Below are 16,636 nucleotides of genomic sequence, written 5' to 3'. Positions count from 1 at the left end.
AGTAAAGCAGGCAGAGTTAGCCCCGCCCCTTCTAGAGCTGGTTCTGCTCACCTGCCGTTGAGCTGGATGCGGTCCGCCAGTTTGGAGAGCTGGTCCGGCAGCCGGCGCTGCTTGATGACGCCCTCAGGGCTGACGGACACCTCACACAGAGAATAGGCCTCAGACGCCGCGATCAGGCCGAACTCACTGACCACCTGACACACCACATCTCTGGCGGTGGAGTCCTTACTGATGATGAGGAAGCAGCTCTGCTGATCCGCCTTGAACACGCGGATCACCTGATCCGGGATATCTGAGAGAGGAGAGAGAGAGAGAGAGGAGAGAGAGAGAGAGGAGAGAGAAGGAGATAAACACACGTGTTGAAGATGAACCACAGTCATGCCACAAACACTTTATTATGAGATAAAGTAGTCATACAGTGGGCTCCACAAATATAGCATCCATAAATATGACATAAACTGAAATTAGTCATGAGATAAGTCGAAATTATGACATACTATGTCACTAGTATGAGATAAAAAGTCAATGAGATAGTCGATATATAATTGACATAAACGTCTCGCCACGTCGGAGTACTGACGAATAGGAATCTCGCTCGCGAGAGCCATTCTACTTCGAGTGTAACTAAATGAGCCAATGCACATTGGCATGCAATGATTGCACCAGGTGCTCATGCCACGCCGTGCGGGTATAAATGAGACACAGGTGATTGCATCAAATCAGCCTTTTGCTGAGGAGCCGGGTAGGTAGACGTAACCGAGACGTTCCCATTCAGTCGGTCACTCTCGACGCCACATCGGAGTACTGACGAATAGGAATCCCTACCAAAGCGCCATGGCCTCTGCCCCCTTCCAGTGCCCTGTGTGAGCCACCTGAGCTCTCTTACCTGATGAGACGGGGCTCACACCAGGAAGTCCATCACTGCCGTTACACAGGAGGAGACCGGCTCTACACGTAGGCTATAGAATCTAGCGAACGTGTTGGGTGTCGCCCAGCCCACAGCTCTACAGATGTCTGACAGCGAGGCGTCACGTGCCAGCGCCCAGGAGGATGCAACACTTCTAGTAGAGTGTGCTCGCACCCTGAGCGGACAGGGCACACCTTGTGCTTGGTAAGCCAAGGTGATGGCATCCACTATCCAGTGGGCCATCCTCTGCTTGGAGACAGCCTTTCCCTTCTGCTGGCCTCCGTGACAGACAAAGAGCTGATCTGAGGTTCTGAAGCTTTGAGTTCTATCCACGTAAACCCGCAGAGCGCGGACGGGACAGAGCAAAGCTAGGGCTGGGTCTGCCTCCTCCGGGGGCAGCGCTTGCAGGTTCACCACCTGGTCCCTGAAGGGAGTGGTAGGAACCTTGGGCACATAGCCAGGCCGGGGTCTCAACACCACGTGGGTATAACCCGGCCCGAACTCTAGGCACGATTCGTCGACCGAAAATGCCTGCAGGTCCCCTACCCTCTTGATGGAGGCCAATGCAGCCAACAGCAAAGTCTTCATAGACAGAATCTTTAGCTCTGCCGACTGCAAAGGCTCAAATGGGGCATTCTGAAGTGCTCCGAGCACCAGAGCAAGATCCCAAGAGGGTATGGAGGGGAGGGCGAGGAGGATTTAACCTTCTCGCCCCCCTAAGGAACCTGACGACCAGGTCGTGCTTCCCAACCGTCTTACCTTCTACATGGTCGTGATAGGTGGATATTGCAGCAACATAAACCTTGAGGGTGGAGGGCGACAGCCTACGCTCCAACCCCTGTTGCAGGAAGGAAAGCACAGACGCGATCGAACATCTTCGGGGGTCTTCTCGGCGAGAAGAACACCACTCGACGAACAGGTTCCACTTCAAGGCGTAAGCCTGTCTTGTAGACGGCGCGCGTGCCGAAGTGATGGTGTTAACTACCTCTTGGTCTTAACTACCCCTGGCCCCGTCCAGGGGCCAGACATGAAGCTTCCACAGGTCTGGACGCGGGTGCCAAAGGGTGCCCCGTCTCTGAGTCAGAAGGTCCTTCCTCAGAGGAATCGGCCAAGGAGGGGCTGTCGCAAGGAGCATAAGTTCTGGAAACCAGGTCCGGTTGGGGCCAGTACGGCGCCACCAGCAGGACCTGCTCCTCGTCCTCCCTGACCTTGCACAGAGTCTGTGCAAGTAGGCTCACTGGGGAAAACGCATATTTGCGCAGCCCCTGGGGCCAGCTGTGCGCCAGGGCATCCGTGCCGAGTGTACCCTCAGTCAGCGAATAGAACCACTGGCAGTGGGACGTTTCTGGGGAGGCAAACAGGTCGACCTGTGCCACCCCGAACTGTCTCCAAATCAGCTGAACCACCTGGGGGTGGAGTCGCCACTCGCCTGGGAGCGCAGCTCGTGAAAGCTCGTCGGCCACACGGTTGTGCACACCAGGGACATGAATGGCCCGAAGCGATGGCGGGCGAGTTGCGACATGCGACGGGAGCGCAGACCACCTTGTCGGTTGATATACACAACGGTCGCAGTGTTGTCCGCGTGGACCAGTACATCTTTGCCCCGTAACCGCGCTTTGAGGCGGCTCAGAGCAAGATAGCAACTCGAGGCAATTGATATGCCAATGCAGGTGCGGGCCCGTCCAAACCCCTGACACTGCATGCCCGTTGTACGTGGCTCCCCAGCCCATGGCAGAGGCATCCGTGAAAACCACAGCGTGCCTGGACACCTGTTCCGGGGGCACTCCGGCCCGAAGGAACGAAGGGTCTGACCATGGACTGAAGGACTGGCGGCAGGCCGGTGTGATGCTCACCCGGTGAGTGCCATCGGGACTCGGCCATGTAGCCAATGCTGAAGCGGTCTCATATGAAGCAGGCCGAGCGGTGTTACTGCCGCAGCGGCCGCCATATGCCCCAGGAGCCTCTGAAACCGTTTCAGTGGAACCGCCATCCTGCCTTGAAACGTGTTCAGGCAGCTCAGCATCGACTGGACACGCTCCTCCGTGAGGCGCGCTGTCTGTTCGACCGAATCCAACTCCATACCGAGAAAAGAGATCCTCTGCACGGGGGCGAGTTTGCTTTTTCCCCAGTTGACCCGAAGACCCAACTGGCTGAGGTGTCTGAGCACCAGGTCCCTGTGTTCGCACAACTGATCCTTGGACTGTGCTAGAATGAGCCAGTCGTCGAGATAGTTGAGGATGCGAACGCCCTGTTCTCTCATGGGCACAAGGGCCCCCTCCGTGACTTTCGTGAAGACACGGGGGGACAGGGACAGCCCGAAGGGCAGGACTCTGTACTGATATGCTCGACCCTCGAACGCAAAGCGCAGAAACGGCCTGTGTCGAGGAAGAATCGAGACATGAAAGTACTTCAGGTCGATCGCTGCAAACCAATCTTGGGGACGGATGCATTCGAAAATGCGTTTCTGTGTGAGCATCTTGAACAGTAGCTTGTGGAGGCTCCGATTCAGGACTCGCAGGTCCAAGATTGGCCGTAACCCACCGGTTTTCTTGGGTACAATGAAGTACGGGCTGTAGAAGCCGGTCTTCATATCGGCTGGAGGGACCGGCTCTATCGCGTCCTTCGCCAGTAGGACAGCGATCTCCGCACGCAGGGCATGGGCATCTGCAGCATTCACCGAGGTGAAGCGGACGCCCTTGAACCTGGGGGGGCGCCGGGCGAACTGAATCGCATAGCCGAGCCTGATGGTCCGAATGAGCCAGCGAGATGGACTGGGGAGCTCTAGCCAGGCTCGCAGAGACCCTGCAAGCGGGACCATAGGGACCACCGGCGTACCCACGGTGGGGCAGCGAGGTGGAATGCAGGTACCGCGCTGGGGCGGCTGTCTCGTGGAGGCGGCCCGCAGCGAGGTGAGAGTGTGCTGTGCAACACTTACCTGATTCCACAGGTGGGCAGGAGGAACGTGAGGAGGTCGTCCACTGCTGCCCGCTGGCGAAGGGGGAGGATGAGTGTGGTCCGGCGTTTGACCTGCCACAACTCTCCGAGCCCCCTGAGGACCCAGAGATGGAGGAAACTGCCCTGAGAACTGCTGGGCGAAGTTCTGGACCGCGTCGCCGAAGAGGCCGGTCTGGGAGACGGGGGAGTTAAGGAACCTGATCTTGTCAGTCTCCCTCATGTCTGCCAGACACAGCCAGAGATGGCGTTCCTGGACCACCATAGTGGACATCGCACGACCCACGTCGCACGAAGCGCGAGGTCCGTTGCGGTTCTCAGTTCTTGGAGAACTGCGGGATTGTGACCACCCTCGTGCAGGTTCTTCAGTGCCTGGGCCTGATGAACCTGCAACAACGCCATAGCGTGTAAGGCGGAGCCTGCCTCTCCACAAGCCTGGTAGGCCTTTCCGATCAGATCGGACGAGTACCCACAGGCCCAGGAGGGGAGACACGGGTTCCCCCTGGATGTGGAGTTAGGGCACAGTTGCATAGCATCTAAATAAATTAAAATAAAGTTGAAATGTAGAAAGTCATGAGATAAAAGAAGAAATTATTATGAGATAAAGTCTTGAGATAAAATTGTGACATTTAAAGTCATAATTATGATAATGCCAAGTCGTAGTTACAAAATTGAGTCAAAATTATGAGATAAAAAGTCATATTGAGATAAACTTATGAAATTATGACACCAAGTCGTAATTATGAGATTATGTTCAAATTTAATAAAACCCATAAACACATGCAGTCAAGTTCACCACAGAAACAGAGTGTGTGTACTTACAGTAGAAACCAGCCACTGGTGCAGCCGAGAAACACACACACACACACACACACACACAGAGAGAGAGAGAAAGATGACACATGACAGACATCACCACTAGTCTAAAGATTATGACCGCCCTGCATCTTCACTTCCACACTCATGAGCAGTGGATCTGAAACCGGCCGCTTCATCTGACTCAGTCCAGAGCAGAAGTTGCACACGTTTACTGGAATCTATATCTGCAGTGTGTGAAAGTGACATTTGCCACTAAATATAGACGTGTGTGAACTGTACAGTGTGTTTTGGAGCACGTGTGTGAGAATAAACAATCCCTGCGGATCAGTTTCTTCACTGTAAGATCATAAAAAGTCTTAAAATGGCGTCTTGATGATCATTTTAAGGCTCTTATATTTTGGTAATGTAAAAATATAAATGGGACACTGCCCAAAGTGATTATTAATCTTCATACGGCTGTGATTTCATTAACCCGAAGAGGTTCTTCGTTTTCCAGTCATACTCAGGACCTTCGGGTCAAAAGTGACCCGACCCCTGAAAACACTTTTTTTTTTCAGTAAAATCAATTAAATGTATTTTTGTTCAATAATATTTTTTCTTTCTTTTTTTTGTGTTTTGAGAGAATTTTATGATGATAATTCATATTTATGCAATAATTATGATACATTTTTTCCCATTGAATATAATAGAAAATGTATATATAATTTTATTTTTATTTTTATTTTCATTAACTCGAAGAGGTTCTTCGTTTTCCAGTCACACTCAGGACCTTTGGGTCAAAAGTGACCCGACCCCTGAAAACACATCATTATTTTTTTTCAGTAAAATCAATTAAATTTATTTTTGTTCAATAATATTTTTTCTTTCTTTTTTTTGTGTTTTGAGAGAATTTTATAATAATAATTGATATTTATGCAATAATTATGATACATTTTTTCCCATTGAATATAATAGAAAATGTATATATAATTTTATTTTTATTAACCCTCTGAGGTTCTTCGTTTTCCAGTCACACTCAGGACCTTTGGGTCAAAAGTGACCCGACCCCTGAAAACAATTATTATATTTTTTTCAGTAAGATCAATTACATTTATTTTTGTTCAATAATATTTTTTCTTTATTTTTTTTATGTTTTGAGATAATTTTATAATAATAATTAATATTTATGCAATAATTATGATCCATTTTTAATGTGTAACGTTTCCAGAGCGTGAAATAAGGAGAAAACGGCTTCAGATCCACCCAGAACAAGCCCTGTATCGTGTGTGTGTGTGTGTTACCTGAGGGGTTGCTGAAGTCCAGAGCGCTGGCGGCCGGCTGGAGAAGGTCAGGGCTGCTGGACGATAGGCTGCCCGGGATGGGCATGATGGCCAAGCTGTGCCGGCACTGCTTAGTGCCCACAATACTGTCATCCTGAGACTGGGACAAGCCACTATCACTGCGGACACAGAGAGAGAGAGACGGATTACAGCCAGCACACACACATGAACACACACACATGAACACACATCCAGATGGACATTTAGGCCGTTTTCACACTTGATTAGATTGAACTGGACCGAATGGATGTGAAGATGCTCATGAGCAGTGGCGCAAAAAGTGGTTATGCGCTATTATGCGGCGCATTGGGGCGCCAAAGCGATGGCATGTTTGAATTTTCTATATGTAGCTGCTGTTTCCTCAATATTATATAACATTTTAGAGGACCAACAGGCTAGAGGAGGCGCCCTCATAAGATTCCATAATAGAATTAGGATAATAATGGAATATCGCGAGTGGGCGCGCCTGGCGCCGCTGGCAAGCCAAAGGGTTCATATACGCTTGGGCGGGCGTCTGATTTACCACAAAAATGTGCGTTCTTAACGTGCACTTTGAGGTCAAGGAAAACGAGCGTTTACGATGCGGGTTTTTATATCAAAGCACACGTCCTCGACGCGTGATTTGCTATTTTTCCGTGACCTCAGAGCGCACGTTAAGAGCACGCGCTTAAATGGTAAATCACGCGTCTAATGTGGCGTTCACACCGGACGCGATTTGCGCGAATAATTTGCGCTAATCGCGCGAAGGTGGACGCTTGTACATTTTGAGTTTACTCGTGCGAATCGCGTGTGACATTCACTGCACAACAGACGCGAATTCGCCTCATGGGCGGAGCTTCTGCCAGCAGCTCGTCTCGTTGAGAAATGGCTGACATGGGCTGTGTTTACATGTCTTTTTTTTGGTTAAAATCTACTGTTAATGTGTGACAAAACGTAGTTCTAAGACTTTTTCAGTCGATAATGTAGTTGTTTAAAGCGTTTTCAGAGTTGTGAGCTCCAGTGGATCAGCGGCGCTCATTAACCCGGTGAGATCAGCCTTTCCTCGGCCAGTCCTTCTGCCGCTGGCTCTGATGTCTCTGTGGCGTCTCGAGCTATAATTCGTCTTGTTACGGCCGATCTTTGCTCTCATGGATCTATAATTTGTTCCCTGGCAAATCGTTTAGTCTGAGGGCAAAGATACGTTTCATTACTTTATATTTTTAGGCTATAACTGTACGTTGCAGTTGTAACGTTAGCCTACTAGCACTGACTTTGAATGTTTGACTGCATTGTTTGCTTTATTTCATGTATAGCTTGTTATACATTACTTATACTTTTGTATTATTGATCATACATAAAAATGCATTTAACAAAAAGAGACTGGGTTGTGTTTCATGTCATTTAATGTTATCACAGTGATAATCATATTGTCTGAACCAGATATTAAAGGTCCTGTTCTTCGTGATCCCATTTTTCAAACTTTAGTTAGTGTGTACTGTTGCTGTTAGAGCATAAATAATACCTGTAAAATTATAAAGCTCAAAGTTCAATGCCAAGCGAGATATTTTATTTAACAGAAGTTCCCTTTCAAAGCCTACAGAGAACGGCTGGTTTGGACTACATCCTGGTACTTCCTGCTTTAATGACGTCAGTAGAGCAGTTTTTCGACTAACCTCCGCCCACAAGAACACACGAAAAAGGGGGCGTGGTCTTGTTGCTCCCGCGTGGAGAAGAGGAAGCGTTGCGTTCCGTTCGGTTCGGTTGCGTTTGTCGCCATGTCGTCCAGACGCTGTTATTTTCATCCCGGAGTCAAATCACCTTTGTTTGGCCTTCAGGGGCTGTAGTTTGAGCGCGTTCATCTCCCCGTTATGGTAAGAGGCGTGACCTTTCCGGGTAACGTGCGCTAAGCTGCTGTCGAATCACAACACGGGAACCGCTGGGCCAATCAGAACTCGATACGTATTTCTGAAGGAGGGACTTCATAGAACGAGGAAATTCTCAGGCCGTTTTGAGGACAGTGAAGACAGCAGTATACAGATCAGTAAATTGTGTGAAAAATACAGTTTTTTTACACATGAAACATGAACACATGTTATATTGCACACTGTAAACACAATCAAAGCTTCAAAAAAACACGAAAAACGGGACCTTTAATATACAGATTTTCTCCTCATTGTTGTCACTACTAGAGCAAGCTCCTGATTGGTTAACGCGGCGCGAAATATCCGCCAAAGTTCAGATTTTTTAACTTGAGCGATTCGCGCGTTCAAAACGCTCAATTCGCGTCCTTCGCCTCAATCGCGCGAATCTCTTTACAGTAAAGTTACAGTAAAATTTAAATTCACCATCATCAGTTCCCATTCTCAGCCGATCTGTATGACAGTTTTTGCAATGACCATCAATACTAGATAAATGGGCAAGTGGACTAAAGAGCGCTCTAGAATGTTTGGTAGCAACATTGTTACTAGTATTGGGCATCGAGAACCGGTTCCTACTTGGAATCGTTTTCATTTTCTTTCTTTTCGTTTCTTTATCAATGTGGGGTGCCAAAATTGTTGCTGCATACCCCTTTGGCACTGGGTAGTTGCGCCCCTGCTCATGAGAAACGCTGTGGAGTGTGAACTGCAGTGTGAAAGCGCTCTAAACACACACACACACACACAATCCATGAGCACACACAGCAGAAGAGTCTCAGGGGTGACCTCTGCCAGTCAGACGCTGACCTTTACACAGACGGCCTGATTTACATGCTCTCCATCCATCACTCCACCAAACACAAGCGCACATCAACACATCCCACATACTCAGGTATGGAAGACCATTACCGCCACACAGGAGAAAACATGCTTTGGTAAATCATCATTATGAGGTAAAGTCGTCATACAGTGGGCTCCACAAATATAGGCACCATAAATATGACATAAACTGAAATTATGATACAAGTCATGAGATAAGTTGACATTATGAGATACTATGTCACTAGTATGAGATAAAAAGTCAAAATTTCGATATTCAAAATTATGAGCTAGTCAACATATAATTGACTTAAACTGAAATTATGATAAACAGCCCTGAGATAAAAGTAGAAATTATTAAAAACTGTTATTATTATGAGACCAAATGTCATGAGACAAAGTCAAAATTATTAGATAAAAAGTCATACTGAGATTTAATTATGAAATTATGACATACCAAGTCGTAATTATGAGATACTGTCTAAGCACTAAGTAAAGTTTATGTAGAAATGTATATAAAGTCTAAATACATTAAAATAAAGTTGAAATGTAGAAAGTCATGAGATAAAAATAGAAATTATTATGGGATAAAGTCTTGAGATAAAATTGTGACATTCATAGTCATAATTATGACATACTAAGTCGTAGTTACAAAATTGAGTCAAAATTATGAGATAAAAAGTCATATTGAGATAAAATTATGAAATTATGACACCAAGTCGTAATTATGAGATTATGTTCAAATTATGTTCAAATTTAAAAAGTTGAAATTGAGATAAAAAGTCATGAGATAAACTTGAAAAATGATAACCCTTGAAATATGATGAGTGGTGATAAAGCAAATTATGATAAAGTACATTTTTCATATGAGATAAAAGTAGAAATTATGAGATAAAGTCTTGAGAAAAAATTGTGACATTGCAAGTTAGATAAGTCATAGTTATAAAATAACGTCGAAATTGAGTCAAAATTATGAGATAAAAAGTAATACAGAGATAAAAATATGAAATTATGACATACCAAGTCGTAATTATGAGATACTGTCTAAGCACTACACAAAAATTATGTAGAAATTTATAATAAGTCTAAATAAATTTAAATAAAGTTGAAATTGAGAAAGTCAAGAGATAAAAGTAGAAATTATGAAATACTGTCATTATGAGATAAAGTCAAAATTATGATAAAATTTCGATATTCTAAGTCATAATTATGAGATAGTCGACATACAATTGACAAAATGAAATTATGCTAAACAGTCCTGAGATAAAAGTAGAAATTATTAAAAACTGTTATTATTATGAGACAAATTATGAGATAAAATTGTGACATTCAAACTTATAAGTTATAGTTATGAAATAAAGTTGAAATTGAATCAAAAATATGAGATAAAAAGTAATACCAAGTCATAATTATGAGATACTATGAGAAAAGTATGTAGAAATGTATATCAAGTCTAAATACATTGAGATAAAAAGTCATATTGAGATTTAATTATGAAATTATGACATACCAAGTCGTAATTAAAGAGATACTGTCTAAGCACTAAACAAAAATGATGTAGAAATTGAGATTATAAAAAGTAAGATTTAAATGTTTCATGTAATAATGACTTTATTATTATAATTTTGACTTTATCTCACAATTTTAGTGTTTAGTCATAATTATGATTTACCAAAGCAGGATTTTTGTCTTATGCGCATACACACATTCATACAAAAATAAGCCTTTTAGTTATTTTTGTATGTTTGTATCACACATGATGTGTTTGTCCAGGTCACGCGTGACACACAGCGCTTGTGCTTTCACAGAAACAGGAATAGAAAAGATCGACATGACATGACAGACTGTGCAGAAGATGGAGAAGCAACCAATCCGCTTCCCTCAACAGCAGGATCCATAACTATATTAAACAAGGCGCTCTGATTGGCTGTTGGAAACCATGTGCCTGGTCAGGATATGATGCAACTCTTTATGAGCACGCAGGGAAGAGAACAAGGGCCAGTGAAATGTGAGGATGACATGAAACACGATGTTCACGCAGACCATCTCTTCTGGAATGTACTCAAAACATTATGACGAGAGAGAGAGAGAGAGAGAGAGAGAGAGAGAGAGAGAGAGAGAGAGAGAGAGAGAGAGAGAGAGAGAGAGAGAGAGAGAGAGAGAGAGAATGTGTGTTGAGCCGGTGTCTCTTACCCAAACAGTCCCCTGTGCAAGTGAAGCAGCCGTAAAAACAGAAGACACGTGATGTCAAGCAGAACAAGCATCAGAGACACAAGCCCGTGAAACACACACACACACACACACACACACACACACACACACACACACACACACACACACACACACACACACACACACACACACACACACACACACACACACACACACACACACACACACACACACACACACACACACACACACACACACACACACTGGGCTCACATTCACCCAAACGTCAACAGGTAAAACATACATGGACAACATGAAGCCCGTTCTAGAACATTACAGTGTCCTAACCAGACATGGCGTGTAATTTCCGTGTTTATTAGGAGGATCCTCCACGAGTGACTCTTTTATTTCTCAGCTAGTGATTATGTGTTTTTGTGCCATTTTAGAAAGGTTTAATAACATTACATGCGACTTTAACCCTTAAGAGTTCATTTGAAGTCCCAATTTTACATTTATTTTCTCTGAGAAAGATTTTTTTTCAAACAGAACCTCCTGAAGTTTGGATTTTTTTCTTCAGAAAGTTCCACTTGGACGTTTTGTCTACATCTAACAACCCTTTTTCAGTGAAAAACTTGCTTTTATTAACTGAAAATGTCCAAAAAAGCTCAGGAAGTAAAGTAAATAGAAACATTGTTATATAATACTGAATCATCGTAGGTTCGCAGCAAGACATTGGTCAATAAAGGTACATTTAAATGCATATAAATATTTGTTTTATTATTGGAGGTTTGTTAGTACTCTGATTTTGCATTTGTCTGATTTTATTAATTTTGTGGAGTACAGAATCTTTACTGTGCAAGTGAGATAAATATATGCTCACATTTAGTCTAGAACTAAAATAACCATCATGTTCACACACACACACACACACACACACACACACACACACACACACACACACACACACACACACACACACACACACACACACACACACACACACACACACACACACACACACACACACACACACACACTAATCTTATTAAATATAGGATATGCTTCAGCTTTCCTTTTATATTAAATTTGATCTATAAATTAAATTAGAATAATACACTATAGGCTGTTACCAATCAAATTAAATCATTTACACTGAAAAATTAAAACTGCATTAAATAATGTTATGAGATTATTTTAAATATTTTTGAATATACAAATAAGAAATGTTGGAAAGATGAAACTAAACCACCAGTAGGTGGCGCTGTGACCGTCTGAATGAGCGATTCATTGAGTCGATTCAGTCAAACACTGAATCATTCAAGAATTAGGCGGTCGTTTACGAATAGGCCATTGAATCTTTGATTCAACCGATTCAGTCAAACGCTGAATCATTCACTAACACACACTGATGCTGTGAGATGGGTTACGGTTCTGCTGTGATATTTGTTTGGAACTATTTTCGCTGTTGAAATAGAACAAAAACAGTCCATATTGCTTCTAAAATGTAAGTGACTTAATGTTAAATTGTTTATGGAACTGGCGTATGAAATCAGTGTCATTTTCAGTCGTGATGTATTCAGGAAAACAGCACTCTTGCTCGTGTGATGTTACTTTACTGTATCATATGTTATAAATATAAAAACTGCACAATTTGAACCGTGTGTGTTAACTGAGTTTCTGTGTGTGAGCGGCGCTCTTTTGTTCTTTTGCCTCAACAGCTCAACTTTGTTAGGGTATTCACTTGTCCGAGTAAAACATTTGCTTGTCCGGATTTTTTTTTTGTAAATATAATCTATACTGAAGCAATATTCTCTCCAGTGTTTAATCAGCTTTGACATATTTAAATATGCATATTTGTACCTTTTTATAAAGGGCATTTTTCCATAATCTTATTAAATATAGGATATGCTTCAGCTTTCCTTTTATATTAAATTTGATCTATAAATTAAATTAGAATAAGACACTATAGGCTGTTCAAATTAAATCATTTACACTGAAAAATTACAACTGCATTAAATAATGTTATTATTGCATAAAATATTTTTGAATATACAAATAAGAAATGTTGGAAAGATGAAACTAAAGCACCAGTAGGTGGCGCTGTGACCGTCTGAATGAGCGATTCATTGAGTCGATTCAGTGAAACGGCTGAATCATTCAAGAATTAGGCGGTCGTTTACGAATCGGCCATTGAATCGTTGATTCAACCGATTCATTCAAACGCTGAATCATTCACTAACACACACTGATGCTGTGAGATGGGTTACGGTTCTGCTGTGATATTTGTTTGGAACTATTTTCGCTGTTGAAATAGAACAAAAACAGTCCATATTGCTTCTAAAATGTAAGTGACTTAATGTTAAATTGTTTATGGAACTGGCGTATGAAATCAGTCATTTTCAGTCGTGATGGTATTCAGGAAAACAGCACTCTTGCTCGTGTGATGTTACTTTACTGTATCATATGTTATAAATATAAAAACTGCACAATTTGAACCGTGTGTGTTAACTGAGTTTCTGTGTGTGAGCGGCGCTCTTTTGTTTTTGATTTTCTCCTCGAGAGGCTGCGCCTCAACAGCTCAACTTTGTTAACGTCAGTTCGTTTTATAATATTATCCACTATCGATCTCCACGAACACTGATGCAGAATCATTATTGCACTTTGGTGATTCCCTAGTTAGTTTTTGTTTTGACGTTTTAACCAGGATACTTGTCTGTCGGGCAAGTAAAATTATTTTTCACTTGCCCCTTCAAAAAATCCACTTGTCCTGGACAAGCGTTAATGTCGAGCCCTGAAGGATATATTTTACTATATCTCTTGACATATATATTATTAAGGCGAGACACGGCAGGTGAAAACATCGTTTTTTCATGCAGTGGTCAATTTTGAGATTTTGGGCCAGTTTGCTCCCTTAACATGTAAGCTTTCATGTCAAAATAAAAAAAAATGTCAACATTACACATTAAGGTGGTTATTTCATTATATTTTGTCACCGTGCGCCTTTAGATTTCTACCCGAAATCATCAAACGTTATTCTAGCGCGATCTCTCGTGCCGTCTCCATTCACAGAAACATGTCATGCTTGGTATCATTATAAAGCTCTCAGTCTCACACACACCGCTGGCTAATCCAAATATGGACATTTCCTTTGTAGAACTAACCAACCGCGAAAGTTTGCAGCCAAACACCACATCTGATTGGTCATGTGAATTTCTTACGCGCTGCCGATTGCTTGTGTATTCTCCACCTGAGAGAAAGTGCAGAAAACGCTGAAATCGGCTCATAAACGCTCACAGAAAAGAGCAAGTAGCAAGAGCTAGTAAAAAGAAAGTAAACAACAACAGATTAGACGACGAAACCCCGTCAGAATTAGATTCAAATAGTTAGAGATGGACCAATACAACAAACAGGGACAGTTCATCTGCAGTTTTTGTGACTGGCGTTTGTTAAGGTAGTTCTCTTAAGGTAGTTCTCTAATAGCTATTGCTATTAATAATTTATTAATTTATCAATTTCCACGTGTTTTAAATATTATACACTACTGATATTAATTAACTGAATATATATTTTGTTTGTAGGTTGGGGGTTTTATAGAAATGTATGCAGTTATACAGTATAAAACTTTAAAGGCCGTTTTCTCAAAATGAGTTTTTTCTCACACTCAGAGTCAGATATATCCACTTCAGTAGCAACTACAAGCACCAACTTTTGCAGTCTTATACTGAACTATATTCTGAAGGCTTTTACAGAGGGATTTGTTGATATATCATTCCTATCCTGAGTTATAGGTCCTTTGACTCCAAAAAACATGGCGAAAATTGATTTTTTAAGGCTATTGTCAGTATTCTCTAATTTACTAAAGCACAAAATAAGATATCCAGAATCCCCTCTGTAAAAGCCCTCTCATCTAACATGTCAACAAATAGAACCAAGAATTTTAAACATGGTCCTTTCCAATTTCAAGATTTTGTTTTTGGAAAAGTATGCAATTGAGCGTATATTTAAGTATATAAGGCCTCATTTGCATATTAAAACATTAATTTACACAAAACGTGTAATACATTTTTTCCTTATGTTTATGCCAGTAATAAACTGGAGAAGTTTCACAGTGATATCTTGTAATTAAAAAAAATTCCCTATTCACCTGTAGTGTCTCGCCTTAAGAACTATAATTTCGTTATTTTACTAACCCAACTAAAGACTCATCCGCACTCTCCAATGGGTTGCGTGAGGGGGAAACATGTATTTTGTAGCCTATGCTATGCTTTGCACAACAAAAAGTGAATTGTGCTGCTAATTATAAGTGAAATGTAAATCCAGAGTGTTGTTCCTGTTTTCTTGTTCTTGATTTGTTGTTCTTCTGTGTTATCAGAATCACCTTCATTCTTTCATTTGACATTATGGCGATTGTCTTTAAAAGTATTAATCAGACTAGAGTTATGGACGTTGTCTGACGTCTGGGTTTATGCCACAGAAGAGCTGTGTGACACCTGAGACACTACTAATAATTCATTAATAAGGGCTGTTTTCCTCTACAAAATGACATATTTTAAGTTAAATGTACAGTGTAACACATGAAAAAAAGACCAGAGGCTAAAAAAGTTGAAGATCAATATTTGTGTTTGGGGTGAAAACACTTTACAGTGTAATCATTTCGTCTGCATTCATTGCATATTGCGCCATTTTACATCCTTTTCCGGGTCAGAGCGTCTTGGGCTGTTTCGCCCATAGATATTCATAATAAAGGCTAGATGTCTCGTCCGCTGCTGGCCAATGGAGGTCGACGTCCACACCTGGCGGCCATCTTGTCACAATCAGCTCGCTCACTCCTAACATTGTGTTTTAGTGTACTATTTAAATTACCATAACTTGCTCAAACTTCTACCGATTTTCAAACTGTTTGGTTTGTTATAAACGTCAGAGATGTAGTTATGACACTGCATACTTATGAATAATTATTCATAATTTGTTCAAGCATCCAGAATTATAGCCACGTTTGTAAGAAACCAAACCATTTGTAAATCCGTCAGCGAGATAAGAGTATTTGTGTTCAGATCACTCGCCGTACATCAGGAGCCCGCCAGAAAGCTTGCCTGTGACAAAATGGCCGCCGGTGATGACGTTAGAGACGTTAGACATCTAGCCTTAATGATGTATATCTATGGTTTTGTCAGTGTATAGACGGCAACAACATAAACAAACGTTACTGCGCATGCGCGCTTTTGTGGCCCAAACTTAACTTCCGGTAGACGTCCGCAAAGAATCAACAACAACAGAGGCTGCGTTATCTTTCTTATGCGCTATCATCTTTCATTTTAATTGGGCAACATTATCTTAATTTACATGTTTTTATTGTTTCAGCATAATAATTATAAATAGTCTCCTATTTCTGTCTGCAATATAGAGTGGGGGAAACGCCCCCTTAAAGGGTTAGTTCACCCAAAAATGTAAATTCATACATTAATTACTCGACCCTCATGTCGACCCCAACCCGAAAGACCGTAGAGAAGAAGAAAAATATCTTCAGTTGTGTTCCGAAGATGAACGAAGGTCTTACGTTTAAAACGACATGAGAGAGAGTAATAATGACAGAGTTACAATTTTGGGGTGAGCTAACCCTTTCAGGGCCGTTTTCTGTACTATAAATGCTTGCGCGCTCGCCTTCAGTCATGCAATGCATCGGAGTACATGTTTCTTTGTTTCATAACATAACATTAATGTTGGGAAAGTTAACGTGTAGATAAAGTGCCCTA

The 16,636-nt window shown here is 42.3% G+C and overlaps 1 protein-coding gene across 18 annotated transcripts in view; it reads right to left on the bottom strand.

Annotated features, from left to right (window-relative positions):
• The window catches only part of rapgef6 (Rap guanine nucleotide exchange factor (GEF) 6), a 221,757-nt gene that overhangs the window by 53,909 nt on the left and 151,212 nt on the right, over window positions 1-16,636 (bottom strand). For 10 of the 18 annotated variants that reach the window (XM_079834252.1, XM_079834239.1, XM_079834250.1 and 7 more), the window contains 3 exons: window positions 5,959-6,116; window positions 4,682-4,696; window positions 52-292 (listed from right to left, as the gene is read on the bottom strand). In XM_079834252.1, the coding sequence (XP_079690378.1) occupies window positions 52-292; window positions 4,682-4,696; window positions 5,959-6,116 (414 nt within the window). The remainder of the gene's footprint in view (window positions 1-51; window positions 293-4,681; window positions 4,697-5,958; window positions 6,117-16,636) is intronic. The other 8 variants (XM_079834254.1, XM_079834255.1, XM_079834249.1 and 5 more) reach the window with 1 other exon arrangement.

Source organism: Gobio gobio, assembly GCF_949357685.1.
Source record: "Gobio gobio genome assembly, chromosome: 14".
NCBI classification, from domain to species: domain Eukaryota; kingdom Metazoa; phylum Chordata; class Actinopteri; order Cypriniformes; family Gobionidae; genus Gobio; species Gobio gobio.
The sequence above is the reverse complement of the archived record's forward strand: the minus strand, read 5'-3'. Positions and strand labels throughout refer to the sequence as shown.